Source organism: Stegodyphus dumicola, chromosome 10 (assembly GCF_044657685.1).
Source record: "Stegodyphus dumicola isolate Sdum_Otavi_A_Nest chromosome 10, ASM4465768v1".
NCBI classification, from domain to species: Eukaryota; Metazoa; Arthropoda; class Arachnida; order Araneae; family Eresidae; genus Stegodyphus; species Stegodyphus dumicola.
The window spans coordinates 137603062-137625233 of NC_140777.1; the positions used below are offsets into that span (position 1 = coordinate 137603062).

The following is a 22172-nucleotide window of genomic DNA, read 5'->3' on the forward strand; positions in this document are numbered from 1 at the left end:
TCTGTGTATTGGGAAAACAGTTCTTTCTTCAATTCATGTATTTTTTTTTTTTTTTAAACTTATGACGTGCTCTATACTTAGATACTCCACGGAAAGAATGAAATGCCGCTTGGAAGTCTTCTTAAGGGATACTGGCTCGTATCCACGTTACACTTTGGGAAAACCATGAAAACATCCATGCAGCCAGCCCGTTCGCCAGGACTCGAACCCCGAACCGAACTACCAGTGTTCAGCTGCTTTTATCGTTCGGCTGCTGGTTAGCCAATTCATATACATATTGTAACAGAATTCGGCATTACGGAAGTTTTCCCTCTGCCGCTGGTGGATACGGGATCTGAATAGTGGTAGTTCGACTTTGGGTAAAATTCCAAACAACTAGCATCAAAGAATTTGTCCTTATAGGGTTTAGCTTATGTGTAACGTAGAGCATGTAACGTTGTATTCAAACCTGAATACGAGACAGTGTCCGTTTCATAACGTGAATATGAGCGAATTCCTATTTTTTAAGCTCATCGCGGAGAATTTTAGCCTCTACCAACAATTGAGCGCCAGTTTATATATTTGCATCGTGGTGGCAACGTATCGAGGAGAAAGATGGGTCCGTGTGTTTATAATCTGAGCTGATAGACAACTGTTTATAATCGTATAAAGGACATATAAAATAATTATTAATAATGGCTGCAGAAGCTGCAGATGTTTTAATAAAAAAAGGTAAACGTGCTACTGCAGCATATATTCAAGGCGTTTGCAGTTCCCAGAGTAACTCTGATATAACAAATGAAGTTTTTGATTCAATATTGAATCCTATGGTACCCATAGATGACTGGGATACTATAGATTGGTGTCGTTGGTTGTTAGCAGGTGGACGATCACCTGAAGAATATACTCAGACAGGTAATGAATAATTTTTTCGTCTCAAATCCTTGTGGAAGAAATATGAAATTACGCATGTTTGCAGTACGTCACATTTACTTTATGGTGTTAAATTTTTACTTTATGGTGAAAAACGAAGTTAAAATCGTGAATTTAGTAGAATTATTGCTACTTTACATCATCACTATTAAGAAGTCATAATTTACAAGTTCATTAGAAAGTAGAATAACATTATTAATCACATTATGACTATTTTTAGTTCATTTAACTCAATTTTAACCATTCTTTTTGACAAAAAGCACTGTGTATGTAATAGTAGGCTCAAAGTATTCAAATATCAAACTAATGAAAATTATGACATAATTTTTCATAATAAAAACATAATTTTTCGTATAACCTAAATCTAATCAAATACTTGTGTTCAGGTGCAAATGTCATCAAAATATATTATCATATATTTTGGTATATATTATACATATATCATATATTTTGAACGCCACCGCACGCAATGAATTGGAAGTTGATCTGTCAGCACTATCCTTATCTTCAGGGCAGATGTTTTCATTTTATTTGGCTTATAATTCCTTACTAAACGTAGTATTTCATCTCGATGTATTTCATCTTTGATATGATTTAAATCAAATTCCTCGTCATTATAATTTGCTTCCAATAGTGAAGAAAGTGACACAGAGGTTATTGAAAATGAAAAAAATTTTGATTGACAAATTAGTCGGTATTCTCGACACAGCAATTATAGGACTTGAACAGCGGAACTTTGTAACTGAACAAGAAATTATGTCTGTTTATAGAATTAAAGAGAAAGTATTATCACATAAAACGAAGCAACTTAAACAACTTACATTGAAAGAAATGTTTAATAAAGTAAACAAATATTAAGTTTTTTTTTTTTTTTTTTTTGTAAATTTTGATACCTGTTAGATCATAATTGTTCTTTATTTCATAAATTATGGTTTCATATTTTTAATTTTTAATTTCTGCATGCCATCTTACCAGATTTAAACTGATGATCTATAATCCGGAATCGCCGAAGTCCCGACGAGTCCGGATTAACGACTTTTGACTGTACTTGGTATCCATGTAAACGTCGACCTATTTTCACTTAAAAAAAACATCACAGAATTGTACAAAAATGGCATTGCGCACTTCCTTAACTTTATCCATGTACACATTGAAATATTTTCACTTAAAAAGTCAAAGAAAATTGACAAAAATCCAATTCTTCTTACTCTCGTGAAAAGCGCCAAACAAATAAGTGGGCATTTCTGCACTTTACCCAGTTGCTTCTTAACTGTCTTAATTAGCCTTAATTGTGCATCCAAATTTATAAACAGTTTGTATTTAATTAAGTTGGAAGAGAAATGCATCATTATAAAATTTAAGATTGGACAAAGAAAGCAACCTTCGCAAACATTTAAAAAAAAAATTCTCTCTTGAAGAAACGGGATTTGTTTCTGATCGTTGTCGAAATTGATCTAGTTTTCATTCAAAATATACCCCAAACTAAAGGTGCTTTTTTTTTGCTTAATTTTAAAGTTTGCCATTTTTTAACTTTTAAACTGTGATTTTTTTGAGGTTTTTAGTGGAAACTGTGGATTTTACAGTGTTAGTAGATAACTTGGGGGCATTATATCGTATAAATACAGTAAATTTAATCATGCAGCCTTGTTAAAACTTACATTGTATTTTTATTTTATATTAAGCCAGTGGTAAAATAAGTATTTTTTGAAAAAAAAAAAAAAAAAAAAAAGTGGAACTTGTTAGTGTTATACATAAATTATTTGAAATGTTGGCATTATAGGGGGGGAAGACTAAAGGAAAAATATATTTTAGGTACCCTTTGGCGATTTTTTGGAGCCATTCCTGCTGACGTGCAATGCCCTTCTAAGCAAAATAGCTCCCAGAACATAATGCATAAAAATTATTATGTCAGTAAATGCATTTTAAATCAAAGGAAGGAAATAACATTAAAATGGAAATACATGTTATCTAATCTGTGCAGTCTTAAAAGGAAATATTGATTTACTTTATTTAGAAATTTCGGTACTTACGTAAAATCTCGTCGACTACAAGAGACAGCGTCAATCGCACCAAACCAGAAAAACCCATTTACTAAATACAAGAAAAAACGTTCTATTCTTATTTTTCTTTCAAATTTATTATATTATCATTTATTTATATTTAATTTTTCATTAAAAATTTCCATTATTTTTTTATTAAGGAGATATACCGTAAAAGCAGTTATTTTCTTGCGAAAATATGTCTCACAAAATTCATGATAGAGGGAAAAAAAGGAGTCTTTACTTAAGAATAATAAACATGTAATCAAGGTTACACCAAACCCAGCGTGTTTGAAGAGGCCTTTTCCATTTTTGGCAAAAAAATCGCGTAGTTTGGCGTGTTTTAGGCGAAAATGGTCGACGGGATTTTCTGTAATTTTGAATGACGGAGAAAAGATTTGTTAGGGCTTGTGGTGTGTGTTGGTTAGGAAGTGCATTGCTTGTTTTGTAATTAAGACGGTAGAATGGCTGAATGTTGTAAGATTAATTTGAATTTGTGTACGATTTGGAACGAAAGGGGATAAAAATGCATTAATTGACTGGTGAGTTAATAAAGGTTCACTTAGTAGCCATTATAAGTGTCCTGTTTGTAGAAAGGAAATATGTATGGTTGAATATCGGAGGATACTGTCACTGCAAAGGATATTTTTTACTCTTATTTTTCTGAATTTATGTGACGACGCTGATATACGGATTTTAGTTTGGATAATTATAGAAAATTTTTGGATGCTGTTAAGGAATTTTGTGTACCACAGACTGAAGGACTCAGAAATTTCTAAATAAAGTAAGTGGATATTTGCTTTGTGTAGTGCCTTAGATGCATAAGATGAATTTCCTTTTTTATGTTATTTTATTGTTTGATTTAAAATGTAGTTTATTGAGATGATGCATTTTTTGTTCGGCTCTGCTGTAGAATTGGGTGCTCCTTTGATTTTTTAAGTGAAAATAGATCAATGTGTACACGAACAAAGTCAAGGGAGTATGCAGTGCCAAGTTTGTGCAATTCTCTGATATTTTTTTTAATGAAAATAGGTCAATGTATACATGGATACCAAGTTTGTGCAATTCTTTGACTTGTTATTTTGTCTTTGTGTAGTGGTGATTTTTGGCACAAAATTTGCCACTACACAAAGTCAAAGAATTGCATAAACTCGGTACCCATGTACTCCCCAAAATCGCCATTTTTTGTCAAGGGGCACCTGTAGATATATTTTTTAAAAAATATATTTACGGGTTTACGAAAAAATTTTCATTGAACGTGTTCCTAGCTTTTGTTCTGCCATTTAATGCTGCCCCCAAAACACTCGGTAGCTTGGGTATGACAACCCATGACTCAGTAAAATTAAATCAGTGATTCACTGTGAAGCGATCATATCCTGGCTAAAAAATATATTTATTGGTGCCCCTTGGTAAAAGTTGACATGCCTTTGTGTAGCGGCAATTTTTGCTCCAAAAGTCTCCGCTACACAAAGCCAAAATAACAAATCAAAGAATTGCATAAACATGGTATACATGTACACATTGTCCTATTTTCACTTAAACATCAGAGAATTGCACAAACTCGGCATTGCGCACTCCCTTGACTTTTATCCATCTACACATTGATCTATTTTCTCTTAAAAAGTGAAAGGAGCAGCTAGTTCTACATTAGAGCCCCCCCAAAAAAATATATATAATCTCAATAAACGACATTTTAAATCAAACAATGAATTAACATAAAAAGGAAGTTCATCTTATTAGCATCTAAGCACTACAGAAAGGAAATATCCACTTACCTTATTTATAAATTTCTGTTTCTTCAGTTTGTGGCACACAATATTCCTTAAGAGCATCCAAAAACTTCCTAAAATTATCTGAACTAGAATCTGCATATTGGTGTCGCAACATAAATTCACAAAAATAAGAGTAAAAAATATCCTCCGTAGTGTCGGTATCCGTCAGCGTTCGACCGTATGCATTTCCTTCATAGAGACAGGACTCTTATAATGGCTAGTAAGTAAACCTTTGTTTACACACCAGTCAATTAATGCTTTTCCCCCCTTTCATTCCAAATCGTGCAGAAAATTCAAATTAATCTTACTATATTCAGCCATTTTATCATGTGAACCACAAAATAAGCAGCGTCCTTCCGAACCAACATCCAACACTTATATAAGCCTTTACAAATCTTTTCCCATTAGTCAAATTCACCGCAGTCACGCAAGCAATTATGTCATAGTAGGGTTTCCATGAAATTCAACTAGTCTACCATGAATGAAACAACTTGGCGATAATCCAAGGGGCACCTTTTAATATAGACTTACCATATCTCTGCACTTTAAACTCGGGCCTTTCCAGCAGTCTAGGAAGATCATTGTTTCACCTACTATATTATTCTATATTACATCTATTAAAGTCTTAGCAGAGCAATCTGTAATATTGTCTAGGAAACATTCTACTGCTTCTCGACTCAAATCTCCGAAAACCCACTGTGGAGGTTAATATGACCTACGGTATGTTTCCTTTTTGAGAACAAACTTTCATTGATTTCGACAATTTTGTCAGTACCTCCGATGTTAGTTTTAGGACGAAATATCATAGAATTGCTACAAATCTATTGGATATAATTGTTCCAGTCCACCATCATGTCATGATTTAATTGAAGCTGTCATTCACAAAATTCAGTGGCAGTCAGTTCTTCTTACCATAAGTAAATAAATCATAAACTGGTGAGAAATGAAATATGTGAGTTCACAAACCACGTTACTTTTCGGATGGCTTTCTCTTCTGTGCATGATTAAAGGCAACAGAATCATTTAGCCCTCGGCAGATGTTTGACTTTCTTCAAATGCTTATTTGAACACAGTCTTTCTCTATGGATAAGAACTTTATCTTGAAAGAATATAATTGCTGCCTGTTTGTTGCTTGGTAAATTCTAAGTATTTAAATACAAAAATGTCTGTTAAATACAAAAATGTCTGTTAAATACAAAAATTAAACACACTAACCAATGAATTTGAAAGAATTGCATTGTGTGAGGGAAGCAAATCGCCAAGTATTTAATCCCCAGATGTAGATGATTAGTTATGTAAATTTAAATTAATTAAAATTTCAAATGTTAAACATAGCATTCTTTTCCATTATGCCCTGCAGATAATGATCTGTTGGTCATCATCTGCCATGTAGTGAAGTATTTATCACTTATAAACTATTTTTATGAGTATAAACTGTAAACGGTTAACATAAAAAAAAAAAAAAAAAACCTGACCAAGTTGTGCAGCAGGTGCGTTATCGAAAAATCCTTTTCCTCCCCCTTACAGTGATCCCTCGATGTATGTTATTAATCCATTCCATATCTTTGGACTTGCACCAAACTGGGTGCGTGCTGAATAAACTTTTCCAGAAGAAATAAAGGGAAACAATTAATCCGTTCTTTTGGCTTCTAAATTCTACTGCCTTGCACCACCCTGGCATCAGTACTGACTGTATGTAAATGAAAATTTTTAAAAATTATTTATTTGCTGTCACTTTTTTTTTGTCAGGTCCCTGCATGGACCTGATTGAGGATCCTTAGGTCTGTTTCTTCTCAGAATATTTCAGAAATGTGATTTGGTCATTCCAGATAATGTTAATTTGTTTGTTGTGGTTTGTTCTTTACAGAACTTTTGACATTAGAGGTTGGCATATATTTATTTTTGCATTTTTAAACAAAATTGGTCATAGCATTATCTTGAAAGAGGTAAATAAGAATAGCATGTGTAGTTGTCACTCATCGAACTAGGGTCATATTCCAAATAAATATCAACACCCTAAATTTATATCAAATAAAAGTTTTGCGTATGAACAGGACCTATATCAAGTCATAACAGGACACATATCTAAAGTAAACTTGTATAAACAGGATATACTTAAACAGGATGTATATCTAAGTGGAAGTGTAACCACGTATTTATTATTTTTTTATGTCATAATTGTAGGAAAACAGTACACTGACTAAATTTAGGAAGTAAATATAAATTTATTTGATAAATGAAAGATTTTTGCTTTATAAAAACATCAACTATGCAGAGAAATTTTCACAGCATTTAAAAAGAATTGATTGAATCTGTTGGTCTGTAAAAAATATGCTGAATATTTCCATTCTCTCTTTTTCCTTTCTGAAGCCAAAGGAATTTTCAAGCTTCTTTCGATAGTCATTGCTATGTTGTATCATTTAATATTTCTACTTGCATTGAAGCAGTATTATTATTTTAATCAATCAATCAGTATTTTAAAACTTCTGTATTGTTAAGACAGAGGAAATAATGTTATTTATATGAAAGTCAGGTAGTACTAAGATAGCATCGGAAAACATTTAGTGTTTAAAATATTTACCTCGGAGTATATACTTTTTATGTATCTGTTCTCGGCTTTTGAATGTACATTTGCATTAAATTCGTTCTTGAAGGAAAATTATTATAGTATAGGGAAAGGTATTTGTTAAAACACACACAGTGAATAGATACTTGAATTAACAAATGAAATGTTTGAAACATGTTTTTAAATTTATTTGAGAGAATAGTGGATTTCATTTAATATGTTTTAATATTTTAATAATTTATTGAGCTTAATAGCATAATGGATTTCATTTAATGTATTTTAAGATTTTAATAATTTATTAGTCAAATACTTTATAGAAATAAAGTTTTTCTAATATTTAATGATGTGTGAAAAGTGTTAAGCATGGATAAATGAAATATATGAAAAATAGCATTGATACATGTATAAAGTAATCAATAGCAAATCATTTTTAATTCTTTAATGCAGAAAATTGCTGTATTTATAATTTTGTAATTTTTAGTTCGTAGATATGATAATGCTACTACATGTGGTTTAGTATGGACTGCTAATTTTGTCGCTTATCGATGCCGAACCTGTGGAATTTCACCATGTATGTCTTTATGTTCTGAATGCTTCCAAAGAGGAAATCATGAAGGTCATGATTTTAACATGTTTCGAAGTCAAGCTGGGGGAGCATGTGATTGTGGAGATAAAAGTGTAATGCGAGAATCAGGGTGAGATATTTTTGCCAGTTTTAAACAAAATTCTTCTTTTATTACAAAGTGAGCAATTTAATCTTGGTTCTTAATTATTCTTAGATTTTGTCAAAGACATGGGCAACAGAATCAAATAAATAAACCAGAAGCTCCTCCAGATTTGTTATGTGTAGCTGAAGCTCTCATGCCTCGTATGTTTTTAAGACTTATTCAGCATTTAAGAGACAACAGTGAACCAGGTTAGTTTATATTTTTAATAAGTTTTATGTACAGTTTATTGCTTTGTTTTGGAATTGTTTTTATAGAAGATATTAAATTTCTTTACATAAATTTTAAATGCTTTTTATTTTGCCAAAGTAGTAATTAAAATTAGTATTCATGTGGTACTCTTCTATTATTGGGACCAGATTCAGAAATGTATGTATTTATGCTTGTAACTATGGATATATGTGTACATACATATATATTTATGTACACATGTACATATGTATGCGCAGCCGGTATTATGGTTAATGACCCCGATTTCCATAGTGATGGGCCCGGGTTCGAATTCCAGAGAAGGCATAGTTGTATCTGTCTGTCCCTTCATAGGAGGCAATGGTGGCTACCTCGTGCTTCCATAATGAAACGGCCATTACTTCCGGTCCAAGTAGTAGCGCAAGGCTAAATAACTATCAAATAAAGTGGCCAGCCATTAAAAAAGTACATCTATACACATACATGCATTTTTAAATCCGGTCCCGATAACAGAAGTGTCATTCATGTTAAAATTTGTAACAAGTATTTTTTAACATGAAAATGCATTCAGTTTACATACTAATAAACTTAAAAATTTGGTACTTGTATAACTATCTTGGATGAGTTTGACCTTGGATAAGTTTTTACGCTCTCGCACACAAAAGAATGATGATTTATAGTTGAAAAGGTACTTTTCCATTATGCACCTGTCATGCATTTTGGTGGGTTTTTTAATTGTAAAATATTTCTAATTATAAGAATAATTAATAGATACACACACATACACAGTGATAGCTCACATAGCACTATTATTAGGTCTTGCAGTGTGTTTTGCTTCTTTTTCACAGGTGCCAAAAAGTGTGGCAGCTGCATAAAATTACCTTGGGAAAAAAAATCAGTATATGCATATTTCGTGTTTTCTTTTTAAGTACTTATCCTGAAAATATAAATCTACTTAAGCTGATTTTTGTTTCCTTTGTTCTTGTGAAAATTTTTTGTCCCTTTGCTTCAAGAATAGATTTAAAGAAATTGTTCCCTTTAGCGATTTTTGGAAATGTGCTAGATTTTGGTAAAAGTTTTCCATGATTTCTTCAACTGTAGCTACTATACTCTAGTCCATACTTTAAAAATGTGTGCAAATTAAAAATTATATGATTTGTAAATAGAAACTGTATTGTAGAATCTGTAAAAAGAATGCATACAAAAATGCTTAGTAAAACTGAAAAATTGTGCATGTGATTACTATAGTTTGGCACATTCTGAAAATTAAGCCACATCTATTAAGGTGGTTGCAATTATGTGAAGTACAAAAAATTCATTGTGGAATATATAGGAGAGGAGCTTTAACAAAGGACAGTCTGCTTTGCCATCTGTGAAAGTTAAAATTTAATTTATATTTAAATGGGGTTTCAGCATGTAAGCCTCCTGTATTTTCTTGTTTTTAACTTTATTTTTAACTGTGGCAACTAATTTTTCAACATGGGTGAAATTATTTTTTAAATAATTCAAAATGTCGCTAAAAATTTATTTACGGGTGCCCCTTGGCGATTTTTGGCTGTACATGGACACTGAGTTTGTGCAATACTTTTTATTTTGGCTTTATGTAGCGGCCATTTTTGTACCAAAAATAGCCGCTACTTAAAGCCAAAATAACAAGTCAAAGAATTGCACAAACTCAATATCCATGTACATATCAACCTATTTTCTCTTAAGAAAGAACAGAGAATTGAACAATGTCGGCATTGCGCATATCCTTGACTTTGTCCATATACACATCAATCTATTTTCACTTAAAAAGTCAAAGGTGTGGCCAATTTTACACTAGAGCCAAACAAAAAATATATAATCTCAATAAACTATGTTTTAAATTAAATAATGAAATAACATAAAAAGGAAATTCATCTTATAGCGTCTAAGCACTACACAAAGAAAATGTCCACTTATTTACAAATTTCTGTGTCTTCAGTTTGTGGCACACAAAATTCTTAACAGCATCCAAAAACTTCCTAAAATTATCTGAACTAGAATCTGTATCATGTCATCGCCACATGAATTAAAAAAAATAAGAGTAAAAAATATCCTCCATAATGCAGGAATCCTCCAATGTTCGACCATACGCATTTCCTTTGTACAAACAGGACACTTATAATTCCATTGAATTACATCCAAGAAAGTTTCTTTTCTTCTGTCCTCAGCCAGTTAAAAACTTCCACTCTCTCGTTCTATACCACCAAACACCCACTTTCCACCGGCAGCCATTTTACGATGCAAAGCACACAAACACGACGTACTTCCTAACTGACATCCAACAAATATTTTCCCATCAGTCAAATTCACCACAATCATGCAACCAATTACGTCATAATAGAGTTTCCATGACATTCAACTACTCTTACTATAAATGAAGCAAAAACTTGGCAACAATCTAAGGGGCACCCTTAAATGTAGGCTAACCAAAAGGCCTTACTCGTGAATTTATGACTGGCAGCATTAAGTGTTAAAAGTGATATTGTTTATTTATATATTTTTATATACCTAAATGGATCTTTTAGTATTGTTTATAAGGTTAGGTACTTATTATCATTCAGTTCTCATGCTTGATTAATTAATGACCGTACTAGTTGATTCTAAGTTGCTGTCTGCATATATGGAAAGAATGTTATCTCAATATGTATCTCGAATAATAAATTTTTCATTAGTGAGATGCCTGGTGGTGCTGCATTTTGTGCTTATTAGTCATATTCCAGTTCATTTACCGTAATTTCCGGAAGAAACGCCGCAGCATTTACGTGTTTAAAATTAAAATTTTCAGCGGGTGCGGCGTTTCTACCCATGCGGCGTTTAGGTGCACTAAAAATAAAATATTTCCTATGATGGTCATTGTACATAGTTTGGATGGCCTTGTCATTGTGCGTAGACTGGTGCTGTTCCCACACAAAAGACCATTCAGTTGCTTTTTGCGAACGTTATTTTGTTTACATTCTTTCCCTTGAACGGACCTACATGCCTTATTCACCCTAAACAGGATCTCAGAACAATAATATTCTTCCCCCTTTCAAATCAACATTCTCATCAGTTTGAATAGTTTCTCTCCTCTGCCATTCGATGAATCTTCCAGGACCCATCCTCTCCCCACCCCTGCCTTTTCTGCAATTTTTTTCAAAGGCCCACACGATTCCGAACTCTGACTCTGACGTATTTTCCCTTCAGCATGAATGTATTTTTCTTGGCATTCTGCCAAATACAGATCCCATCAGTTTGGGTACAAGTACTTGTTGGATAGTTTTTAAGTAAGAAGGGAGCGGAGAATTTTTGAAAATGTCTCTAAACGGCACAGAAGCTATATATTTCTTACCTTTAATGTATTTTTGAGTTATGGTTTCATTTCATGCATTTTTCTTAACTGGTATGTGATATATCAGGACTTAGGTTGAGTTTTTGCATCAGTACGGCCCACGATGATGTCACGTGCAATTTAATCTATTGCGGCGTTTACGCTGATGCGGCGTTTCTGTGTAATTTTAATTTTTTTTCCCGCCATTTTTCTCGAGTGCGGCGTTTACGTTGATGCGGCCTTTCTTCCGGAAATTACGGTAATTTATGCATAACATCCCTTCAAGACTGCATATAAACTCTGCAATACAAATAAGATTCTTTGCACATGCAAAATGATCAAAGAATCACACCTTTGTGACTTTTAGTTTTTTTGGGGGGGGGGATATAAAGTCATATCCGGTGTACAGAAAATGAGCCTTGTTGAAAATGTAAGGCTGCATAACAGATGAGAATAAAGTAAACATGTACTTATTATCATGCATGCAGAAAGAGAAAATATATATAATGATTGATAGTAGCTATATATCTATTATGCAGATGAACAGCTGTCATTTGGCTCACATGAAAATACAGCATCTGGAAGCTACAAGATAATAGAAATTTTTATATGTGGGTAGTATACTCAGCCTGTGAGTATTGTGACATGTACTTAATCTTTGGTTGGTGTAGTGGTAATACTTTATGAAATGTCGTGGAGTATGGTATTTGCTGTATATCATGCCACCATTCCAATGTGACAATCCATTAGTATTATCCATCAGTTCATCTGTAGACTGAGTGACAATTAGAATAATAAGTATTCTTCAAGCAAAAAATCTCCACACTGTTGGTAGCAGAGCTTATTTCAGTCTTAACACTGTGTAGAGATATTGGGATATTTTTGAAGCAGGTTTACAGAGAAAAATGTGCAATGCCATTGCCAGGACTCGAACCTGGACCTCTCAAATATGCTGAGTGCGCTACTGTTACACCACGAAGACATGCAGAAAGTAGAGAGAAAATACTCTGTGTACTCCCCCCTTTTAAAGGGCAACTGAAGATTAGGAGACCCAGTCACCAAATCTTGGTGGTGAAGAATCATCATCCACCACCTTATTTAGTTCTGGCATCACTGTAGATCCAACAGGATTTTTTGAAGCAGGTGCACAGGAAAAAATGTACAATGCCCTCGCCGGGACTCGAAGCTGGTCCTCTTGAATATTCCAAGTGTGCTACTATTACACCATGAAGGCATGCGAGGGAGAAAATATTTTATAACTGTTACAGGAAATTGTGACCTTGAAATAAATTGAAGCAGTTTGGAAATTGAGCATCAGTGCACTAGGCAGGCAGTTCATTACAATTCTGTACAAAATATTATGAGCATCGGAGGATCTATCCACTTCACTGCAGAATCATGCAAAGTCAATATTCAGATTATGTAAATGATTTGACTTTCATGAATGCTGTCATAACATAAAGCCAGCAATATTTCCATTGCACATATCTATCTAATGGATGGATTAATTAATTATATTTGATATATGTTGGAGTCTCCAACAGTTACTATAGCTGTGTGTTATCACAGTACAGTCCTCATGAATCTGCCCGCAAAACTATGAAGTTGGCTGCTTTGTGAATGCATGGGATAGTATATTGACTGTTTGAACTATACTTTGTATTTTTCAATAATGTAATTAATGATTTCCTTGATGATGTACCTTTATTGCTACTACATTATCTTACATGTTCGGGTTAGGTGTGATATATCAGCCATGATGCATGGTGACCGTTTTGAGCATTTTCTTGTGGAAATGTAAAGTATGACTAATCAGGTTTCTGAGTAAATTAATTTTTCTATTTATATGGTGATATCATACTTTCTCTTCTACATTTTCCTTGTGAACTATTTATTGTAAGATACATTTCTTGAATCATTTTTTATGTATAGTTTAATCAAGAATTTTCACTCTACAGAGTTAATGTGGTTTTGATGGGACATTCTCTGTAATTAATGGTTGTATTTTAAAAGCTAAAAGAAGGTAGGGCAAAACAATAATAATATATAAAAAAAAGTTAAAATTTTTTCATCTTTTTGTTGCATGTAATCTATTTTATATTACTCATGCAAATTGCTTTTTGTTACATTAGCTACAATAGACAGGTATCAGGCAGCCATACTTTTTGCTGATGGGTATTTGACTATGTTACATAATTATAGTGAGATGGGTGCTGCCATGCGTGATGTTATGACACGTGCTCTGATTAACCCTCAACTTTATCTCCAATTGGCTATCGGTATGTATCATTATTTTTGTTGAACCCATAAGTACTTGCTTTCATTATGTGATTAAGGTACCCATTTTTAACTGATATATAAACTACAGAAAAGCCAACATTCAGGAGAAATCTATTTAAATTAGCAAATAACATTTATAAATTTTATAACTACATAAATATTTAGTCTCCTTTTAAAAATATGAATGATCTAAATGGGCAAAAATGTAAATTTTCATTCATAATAAAGTATTTTTGACATAGTACTTCATTGTTGAAAAGATGAAAAGAAAATCATTATTAATGCTTAAGTAAAAAGGTCAAAAAAAAAAAAAAAAAGAAAAAGAAAAAAAGAAAGGGAGGGGGGGGAAGAGAGAAAGATTTGTAGGTTATTTTCCCTGTTCAAACTTGGTAATAAATTAATAAAAGAAATGAATGAAATTTATGTCACTGAGATAATGCTGTGCTGTAGTAAAGGAGAGAGTGTTTTAAATTGAAATGCTTTCAAACTTACTTAATACAGACAGCAAAACACAGCTGTGAATTTTTTTTACACCTCTGTATAATTGGCTATTCTGTATTGCATTTGGTGAATGTTCAATGGCCTTTTCTCTGGCATAGTGCCTAACAACCATCTACTGGCCCACAGTCAGGCTGTAGATAGCCTTTGCAAACACATATATCGAACATGGTTTAAATGGCTGTGCAGATTTTGCTTTGCTTTATAAAATTTGCTTTGTAGAGACATTAGGTATTTTTGGAAGCAGGCAAGATGAAAATTGAGCAACACCTTCGCCGGGAATTGAACCACTGACCTCTCAATTACGTGCTGAGTGTGCAGACCACTACACCACGAAGGTTCCTTAAGAAGGCAGTAGAAATACCTTATACAGTCAAAAGTCGTTAATTCGGACACCCATAATCCAGAATGATCTATAATCCGGACCTCAAAGCTACAAACTTTCTGCGCATGCGTCGCGTTCACGCATGCGTGTAAGACATTTATGGCTGCGAATATGCTTGTGCGCGTGCGCAAAATACGTTTAGGAGTGCGCGTTTAATGTATAACCCTTTGCGACACGCATATTTAAAATATATTTTAATCTTTAAAAAAATGCCTTAGAATAAGTCAGATGGACTTACTTAAGTGCCTTTAAGGCTTGAAAAAAATTCTGAGCTTTTATTTTTTATGGTGGAAGGTGGGATACCGTTTGTCCCACCATGCAACTAGCACATGTCTTATAGCATATTGGTGTATATCAGGAAAAAAAATCATATGTGGAATGAATAAACAAAATAAAGCGTGCATTCCAAAATATTCATAATAAACACACTAAAATGCTTTCTGTACTTATTGCATATATGCATGACTTGTAAAATTTTGCATATACAGTCAAAAGTCTTTAATCCGGACTCGTCGGGACTTCGGCGATTCCGGATTATCGATTTTTCCGGATTATAGATCATCAGTTTAAATCTGGTAAGATGGCATGCAGAAATTATAAAATTAAAAATATGAAACCGTAATTTATAAAATAATGAGCAATTATGATCTAAAGGGTATCAAAATTTACCAAAAAAGAAGCCTAATATTTATTTGTTTACTTTATTAAACATTTCTTTCAACGCGCGGATGCGTAAAGCATACCTTACGCATAGCCGAAATTAGAAAATTGCAACCAGAAAACTATTTGATTTGTATTCGTGGTATTTATAATGACGAGGAATTTGATTTAAATCATATCAAAGACGGAGTACATCGAAATTAAATACTACATTTAGTAAGGAATTATAAGCCGAATAAAATAAAAACATCTGCTCTGAAGATAACGATAGTGTTGACAAATCAACTTCCAGTTCATTGCGTGCAGCGACGTCTCCCCCCCCCCCCCCCGCGCAGAGCAGCGTGAAATTGATAAACAGATTTCAGAACGGTTAGATAAACAAAGAATATGCCTTTATCCATTTTTTTGTAGCAATTCGTTTTTTGTTTGATGGACATCGAAACATACTTTCGTTTTCTAGATCCTTTGGGAGCTCCAGCATCGGAAATTCTATTTGACATAATCAAAAGTTCAAGCTTACTTTTAGAAAATTGCTCTTACAGTCTGCAAAAAATAATAAGCTGGATCCAATTCGAAGATTAAGGAACAACGCAATCATCAACATTAACTGAAATAGATAATTAGATAATTTTAGCTTATAGCGTCTGTTATACATTAAACGCGCACGCGAAAACGTATTCTGCACTTGCGCAGTCGTAAATGTCTCGGGCGCACGAGTAAAACGCCTATGCGCATGCGTCAATGCGGCGCATGTGCAGAAAGATTTTAGCTTTGAGGTCCGGATTATAGATCATTCCGGATTATGGGTGTCCGAATTAACGACTTTTGACTGTAGTATATATTTAATATTTAATATTTGTAAATTTTAGGAACAAAAGAAAATATTTTTTGAATATTATTTTAAGATTAAAATTTGATACTCGTACTAAATAAAATATTAAAATTGGCACTTGATTCAAAAACATTTATATATGATTAAAATTGAAAAAAAAGTCATTTTTCATGAAACTTTGAAAAACATGTTGTTTCATTCTTTTGTAAGCATAGAGGCACTTCACATGTTTCACACATCCAAAATGTTCGTCGTTCTTCTTTTGATATGCTGCAATATGCACATCTTCTCCTGCTCGTTCTCTTTGGTGTTTTACGTACATTTTTTAGTCTCTTTTCTGGTTGTACGAACGAGTTTTTAGTTTTTATTTGAACTGGGGATTTCAGTTTTCTTTTCAGGTCTTTCTTGCCTGCAAGTGCCATTAGACCTTCTATAACTGAGAGAAAAAAAAATCTTTCATTGTTTTTACATCATGATCAGGTTCGAGAACAAACTTGAATAAATGTGTTCACTATACTCGCATCTAAAAAGTAAAAAAAAAAAAATCATGTGCCACCATTTCTTGCTTTTGCGGTCTATTTCATATAGTCCTTTCAGTTGATCAATCAGTCGACATATCCCATATTCTTATTGTATGGAATAATGCTGTTTGGGCACAGTACTTTTTTTTTTTTTTTTTGTCTTTCCATCTCGTTCTTTTCTATTAATTTCTTTCATTTCAGTTGCCTTTTCCAAGCAAGACAGGATAGAAACAGATCTTTTATCCTTCCATTTTATGCAATAAATTTAATCATCGCTAACTGAAAAGTCTATATATTCTCTTGACATAAATTTGTCTTTTAAATTTTTGGGTAGATACTTCCGATCCATATTTACAGTGCCACATGCATAGATAAGTCTGTGTCTTTAAAAAGCGAAACAAACTATAACTACTTCCCTTTCTTCTTCAGCAATAACTTCAACCTCAGTTATTCTCTTCTGGATTTCAATTTCATCTGAATCAGAACTGACATCTGAAGCATTTGAGTCGCAATCGGATGGCAATTCAGCAAAAAGATCCAAAGCTTCCTGAGTTGTTAATTTTTTTCTAGACATTTTAGCACATCAGAGCATACAACGGATGTAAAAGCGCGCGCAATCACGAAAAAAGTAGATGAAAAAAAGAAAAGAAAAATAATCGTGAGTGCTGCCATCTATTGAGCGGAAATTCAAGTGTGTGGTGGGACAAATTTTAACCCACTTATTTCAACTGCAAAATTAATGTTATAAAATATTGAAACCAATTAAGATTTTTGAAAATAAAATACCTTTGAATATTAAAAAGAATCATACATATCATAAATTGTATACCAAAATTTTTAAAATATTGAAAAATGCGAGATACATGGATATCACTCTTGTGATCCTATTTTGAATATTTTTTGCTTATAAACTTAAGCCCTGGTATAGTAGTAACATCTACTGAGAAAAATAATAGCTAAAATAGATTATTTTTAAAAGATTAGAAAATTTCTAACGGAAATTGCTAACTGAGAAAATAAATATTAATTAGGTGGGACGTATATTGACCCACCATGCCGCAAAGGGATAATGGACGGTATAAGCTAAGCTAAAATTATCTAATTATCTATTTCAGTTAATGTTGCAGATTGCGTTGTTCCTTAATCTTCGAATTGGATCCGGCTTATTATTTTTTGCAGACTGTTAGAGCAATTTTATAAAAGTAAGCTTGAACTTTCGATTATGTCAAATAGAATTTCTGATATATATTTATTAATATGTAAAAGATCTACAAAGCGAAAGTATATTTCAAAGTTCATTAAACAAAAAGTGGAATTGCTGCAAAAAATGGATAAAGGCATATCCTTTGTTTATTTAAACTTAAACGTTTGTTTATCTTTAACGCCGCTGCTGCTGCGCTGCACGCCATGAATTGGAAGTTGATCTGTCAGCACTATCCTTATCTTCAGGGCAGATGTTTTTATTTTATTTGGCTTATAATTCCTTTCTAAATGTAGTATTTCATCTCGATGTACTCCGTCTTTGATATGATTTAAATCAAATTCCTCGTCATTATAATTCGCTTCCCGACAGAGGTTATAGAAAAGAAAAAAATTTCAATTGACAAATTAGTCGATAGACACAGCAATTATAGGACTTGAACAGCAGAACTTTGTAACTGAACAAGAAATTATGTCTGTTTATAGAATTAAAGAGAATGTATTATCGCATGAAAAACGAAGCAACTTAAACAACGTACATTGAAAGAAATGTTTAATAAAGTAAACAAATAAATATTAAGCTTTTTTTTTTTTTTGTAAATTTTGATACCCTTTAGATCATAATTGTTCTTTATTTCATAAATTACGGTTTCATATTTTTAATTTTATAATTTCTGCATGCCATCTTACCAGATTTAAACTGATGATCTATAATCCGGAAAAATCGATAATCCGGAATCGCCGAAGTCCCGACAAGTCCGGATTAACGACTTTTGACTGTAGCTTTATTGCTTGATAAAAATTGAGTCAAATATAGTGGTCTAACATCAAAATCTAATTAAAAGGCTTAAAATATTCAAATATAGGAAATTTAGTTTAGTGTATTTATTTTTGCTTATGATAGACAGTAGTCTGATATGAAAGTTATCAAAAGGATATTTCTGTTAAAGTAGATTGAGGCTAGATATATTCCTCGGCAATGCTTTAGTTACTTCATGGTTTACAGTTTCTCATTATTTTGTTTACTGCCTTGATCACAGTTTGTTCCAAAAGATGCATAAGTTTTTAATTTTATCCAGTGCTGGATTTAGACTTGATAAGGCCTTAAGCTATTTGAGATATCAGGCCCTTTATAAGTCTGTTATACTATATTTTAATATTATATTTTAATTTTTCGGGGGTTCCCAAGAAAGTAGGGGCCCTAAGCTATAGCGTATGTAGCTTATACGTAAATCCTGCACTGATTTTATTGTTATATAACCGATTTTATATATATAATCAGCACAAGTTTAACAAATAGGGATTAATTTCTATTCCTTTTTTAATATCAGCTGTAAGAAATATCTTATATTGCTTTTAAAGCCCGTCTGTATATAAAGAAAGAATAAGTTATGTTTATTTTATCATTTCAATTGGACTGTATTTTTAAATCTCGCTTAAAATGACTAAGACATTTTTTATTTATTCATTTGTTTATTATTATTTAATTTTTAGACTGTGATTCAGCAAATCAAGGAGTATCTGAATATAAACTAGAAAATTTGAAAAAATTCCTAGAAGCTCGGAATGGTACTGGCCCCTCAAGTGATGGTATATTTTTTTTGTATTTCAGTTTCTGAATTTGTTTGGAAAATTTCTGTGTATCTTTTTTTTGGCATTAGTACAACCTTACAACTGTTGGTTATAGGTGCTGTGAAATGGAGTAATCTTCATCTAGATTTCAAGCAATCATGTTTCTTAGATGAACTAGTTTTTTGGACTATCAAATTTGAATTTCCCCAGAAACTTGTGTGCTTGCTTCTAAACATGATGCCAGACTTAAATTATAAGGTAATCATTTTTAATAATAACTAGCAATACATTCGCTCAATAAACTATAATCCGAATCCTTTATTGTTAACAGACTTCTTGATTTCATTTTCAATCATATATTATTAAGATTCTTGCAAAAAAAAAAAAAAAAAAAAAAATTTACTGTATAATACATACATATTAAGCAGTGTAGTTTACATATATATATATATATATATATATATATATATATTCTTCTCTCTGGAGGAGAAAATTATTTTCAACGAAAATGTAAAATATTCAAAAATATCATAGAAGTACCAAGGAGAATAAATGTTAAACTTGAATAGTGATAACATATACACACACTTATATATATATATATATAAACTTAAAGCATCTAAATTTATTTCAATGTTTTATTCCAATTTAATAATAAATTTAGATGCTTTATAAAAATAATTTTTTTTTGCAAGAATCTTAATAATGTATGATTGAAAATGAAATCAAGAAGTCTGTTAACAATAAAGGATTTGGATTATAGTTTATTGAGTGAATGAATTGTGATTCTGAAAAACTGTAAAGATTTAAAAGAAGTGAATCAGAGGCCGATGATAATTAAGTAGAGGTTTTATTAGAAGATGGAATTTCACGCCCACATGGCACGGCACGTTTCTACATATCAAACCGTGACCAAGAACTACTACAACTGTTGCCAGATCAACCTAAGCAAAAGTATAAAACAGTTATAGTTAAAATACATGACATTAAAACAAGAACGGGGAGTACGTGTGATTATTTTCAACACCCTCCCTTAATCACATATTATTTTACATTTATCTCTTAAAGAACATAATCTTGGTTTAGGCAAGCATTTTGTAAACAAATCAGCTAACTGATTTTCACTAGAAACATATACGAGATTTATATCGTACAATTTTACAATATCTCTAATATACTGTAATTTAATATCCAAATGTTTTAGTCTAGCACAATTACTTTTATTTAATATTGCTTTAATTACAGACTGATTATCCTCATAAACTGAAACTTTAATATTGTCGACTCCTAAAATTTCTTTAGATACATTATAAAATACAGTTAGATCTTGAATAGCTTTTGCTAAAGCCAAAATTTCTGCCTCAGTAGAGGACAGAGCAATAGATATTTGCTTTTTAACAGACCAAGTTACAGGACAATCATTAAAGAAAATAATATACCCTGAAATAGATTTTCTATCATTTGTATCTGACCCCCAATCAGCATCAACATAAACATTTAACATAATATCAACACTATTATTACATTTACAAAATAATAATTTCAATTCAGATGTCCTTTTTAAATATCGAAGAATTTGCTTCAGACCAGCCCAAGCATTGTTAGTGGGCTGTTCTTGTATCTGACCCAGACAGTTCACAGAAAACAGAATATCAGGACGAGTTGTCATAGACAGATACAGCAAAGCACCTACAAGTTCACGATAAGGGCCATGAAATCTTTCACCATTCACAAAATTCAATGAAGTTGACTTAGGCGCTAGAGGAGTATCAGATGGCTTACAATCTAACATTCTAAATCTATTTAACAATTTTTCAACATAAGATTTTTGGCCTAAAGTAAGTTTGTTCTGTGAATATTCAAAACTTATTCCAAGAAATTCATTTGCAACTTCAGCCTTGGACATCTCAAATTCATTTCTAAGTAATTCAATCACAATTTTTACCTCTGAATCATTAGAACCAGCAATTAGCAAGTCATCCGCATACAGCACAATAAATATTTCACTCTGTTTAGTTCTTCTTACAAAAGTACATGCTTCACAGTTAAGTTGTTGGAAGTTTAACAGAATTATAAAATCAGTAAATCTCTTGAACCACTGCCTCGGTGCTTGCTTAAGTCCATAAAGACTCTTAAGAAGCTTGCACACACGACCACTGTTGTCACTGTAGTCCATTGGTTGTTCCATGTAGATTGTTTCTTGGAGATCACCATTCAGAAATGCAGTCTTTACATCTAATGCATAGATTTCAAGATTCTTTTGAACAATGATAGCCAGCACAAGTTGAAGTGATGATGTACTAATTACAAGAGCATAGGTCTCAAAGTAATCAATACCTGGCTTCTGTTCAAAGCCATGAGCAACCAATCTAGCTTTGTAAACATTGTTTCGTTTGATGCGCAACACCCATTTACAGGATATTGGCTTTCCATCCTTTGGCAAGTTGACTAACTCCCACACTTTATTTTTATTAAGAGAAGCTATTTCCTCATCCATGGCTTTCCTCCATAGGACTTGCTCTTATGTTGGCAATGATGTTATATCCTCATATGTTACTGTATCAACAGTTGCCACATTAGCTTCATACACAAAGTAATCATTCAACTTTACAGGTAATTTTATATTTCTTCTTTGCCTAGTAATTTCTTCATGACTTTCTTCAAGATTTCTGGATTCTACATCACTT

The 22172-nt window shown here is 32.4% G+C and overlaps 1 protein-coding gene across 1 annotated transcript in view; it reads left to right on the top strand.

The window, feature by feature from the left end:
- The first annotated feature begins 589 nt into the window (after positions 1 to 589).
- Positions 590 to 22172, top strand: part of Ubr3 (Ubr3 ubiquitin ligase) — a 187675-nt gene continuing 166092 nt past the window's right edge. Inside the window, exons 1-6 of the mRNA XM_085825584.1 lie at positions 590 to 894; positions 7771 to 7984; positions 8069 to 8205; positions 13670 to 13816; positions 19408 to 19503; positions 19601 to 19743. Of these exons, the coding sequence (XP_085681710.1) occupies positions 675 to 894; positions 7771 to 7984; positions 8069 to 8205; positions 13670 to 13816; positions 19408 to 19503; positions 19601 to 19743 (957 nt within the window). The 5' untranslated portion in view covers positions 590 to 674. The remainder of the gene's footprint in view (positions 895 to 7770; positions 7985 to 8068; positions 8206 to 13669; positions 13817 to 19407; positions 19504 to 19600; positions 19744 to 22172) is intronic.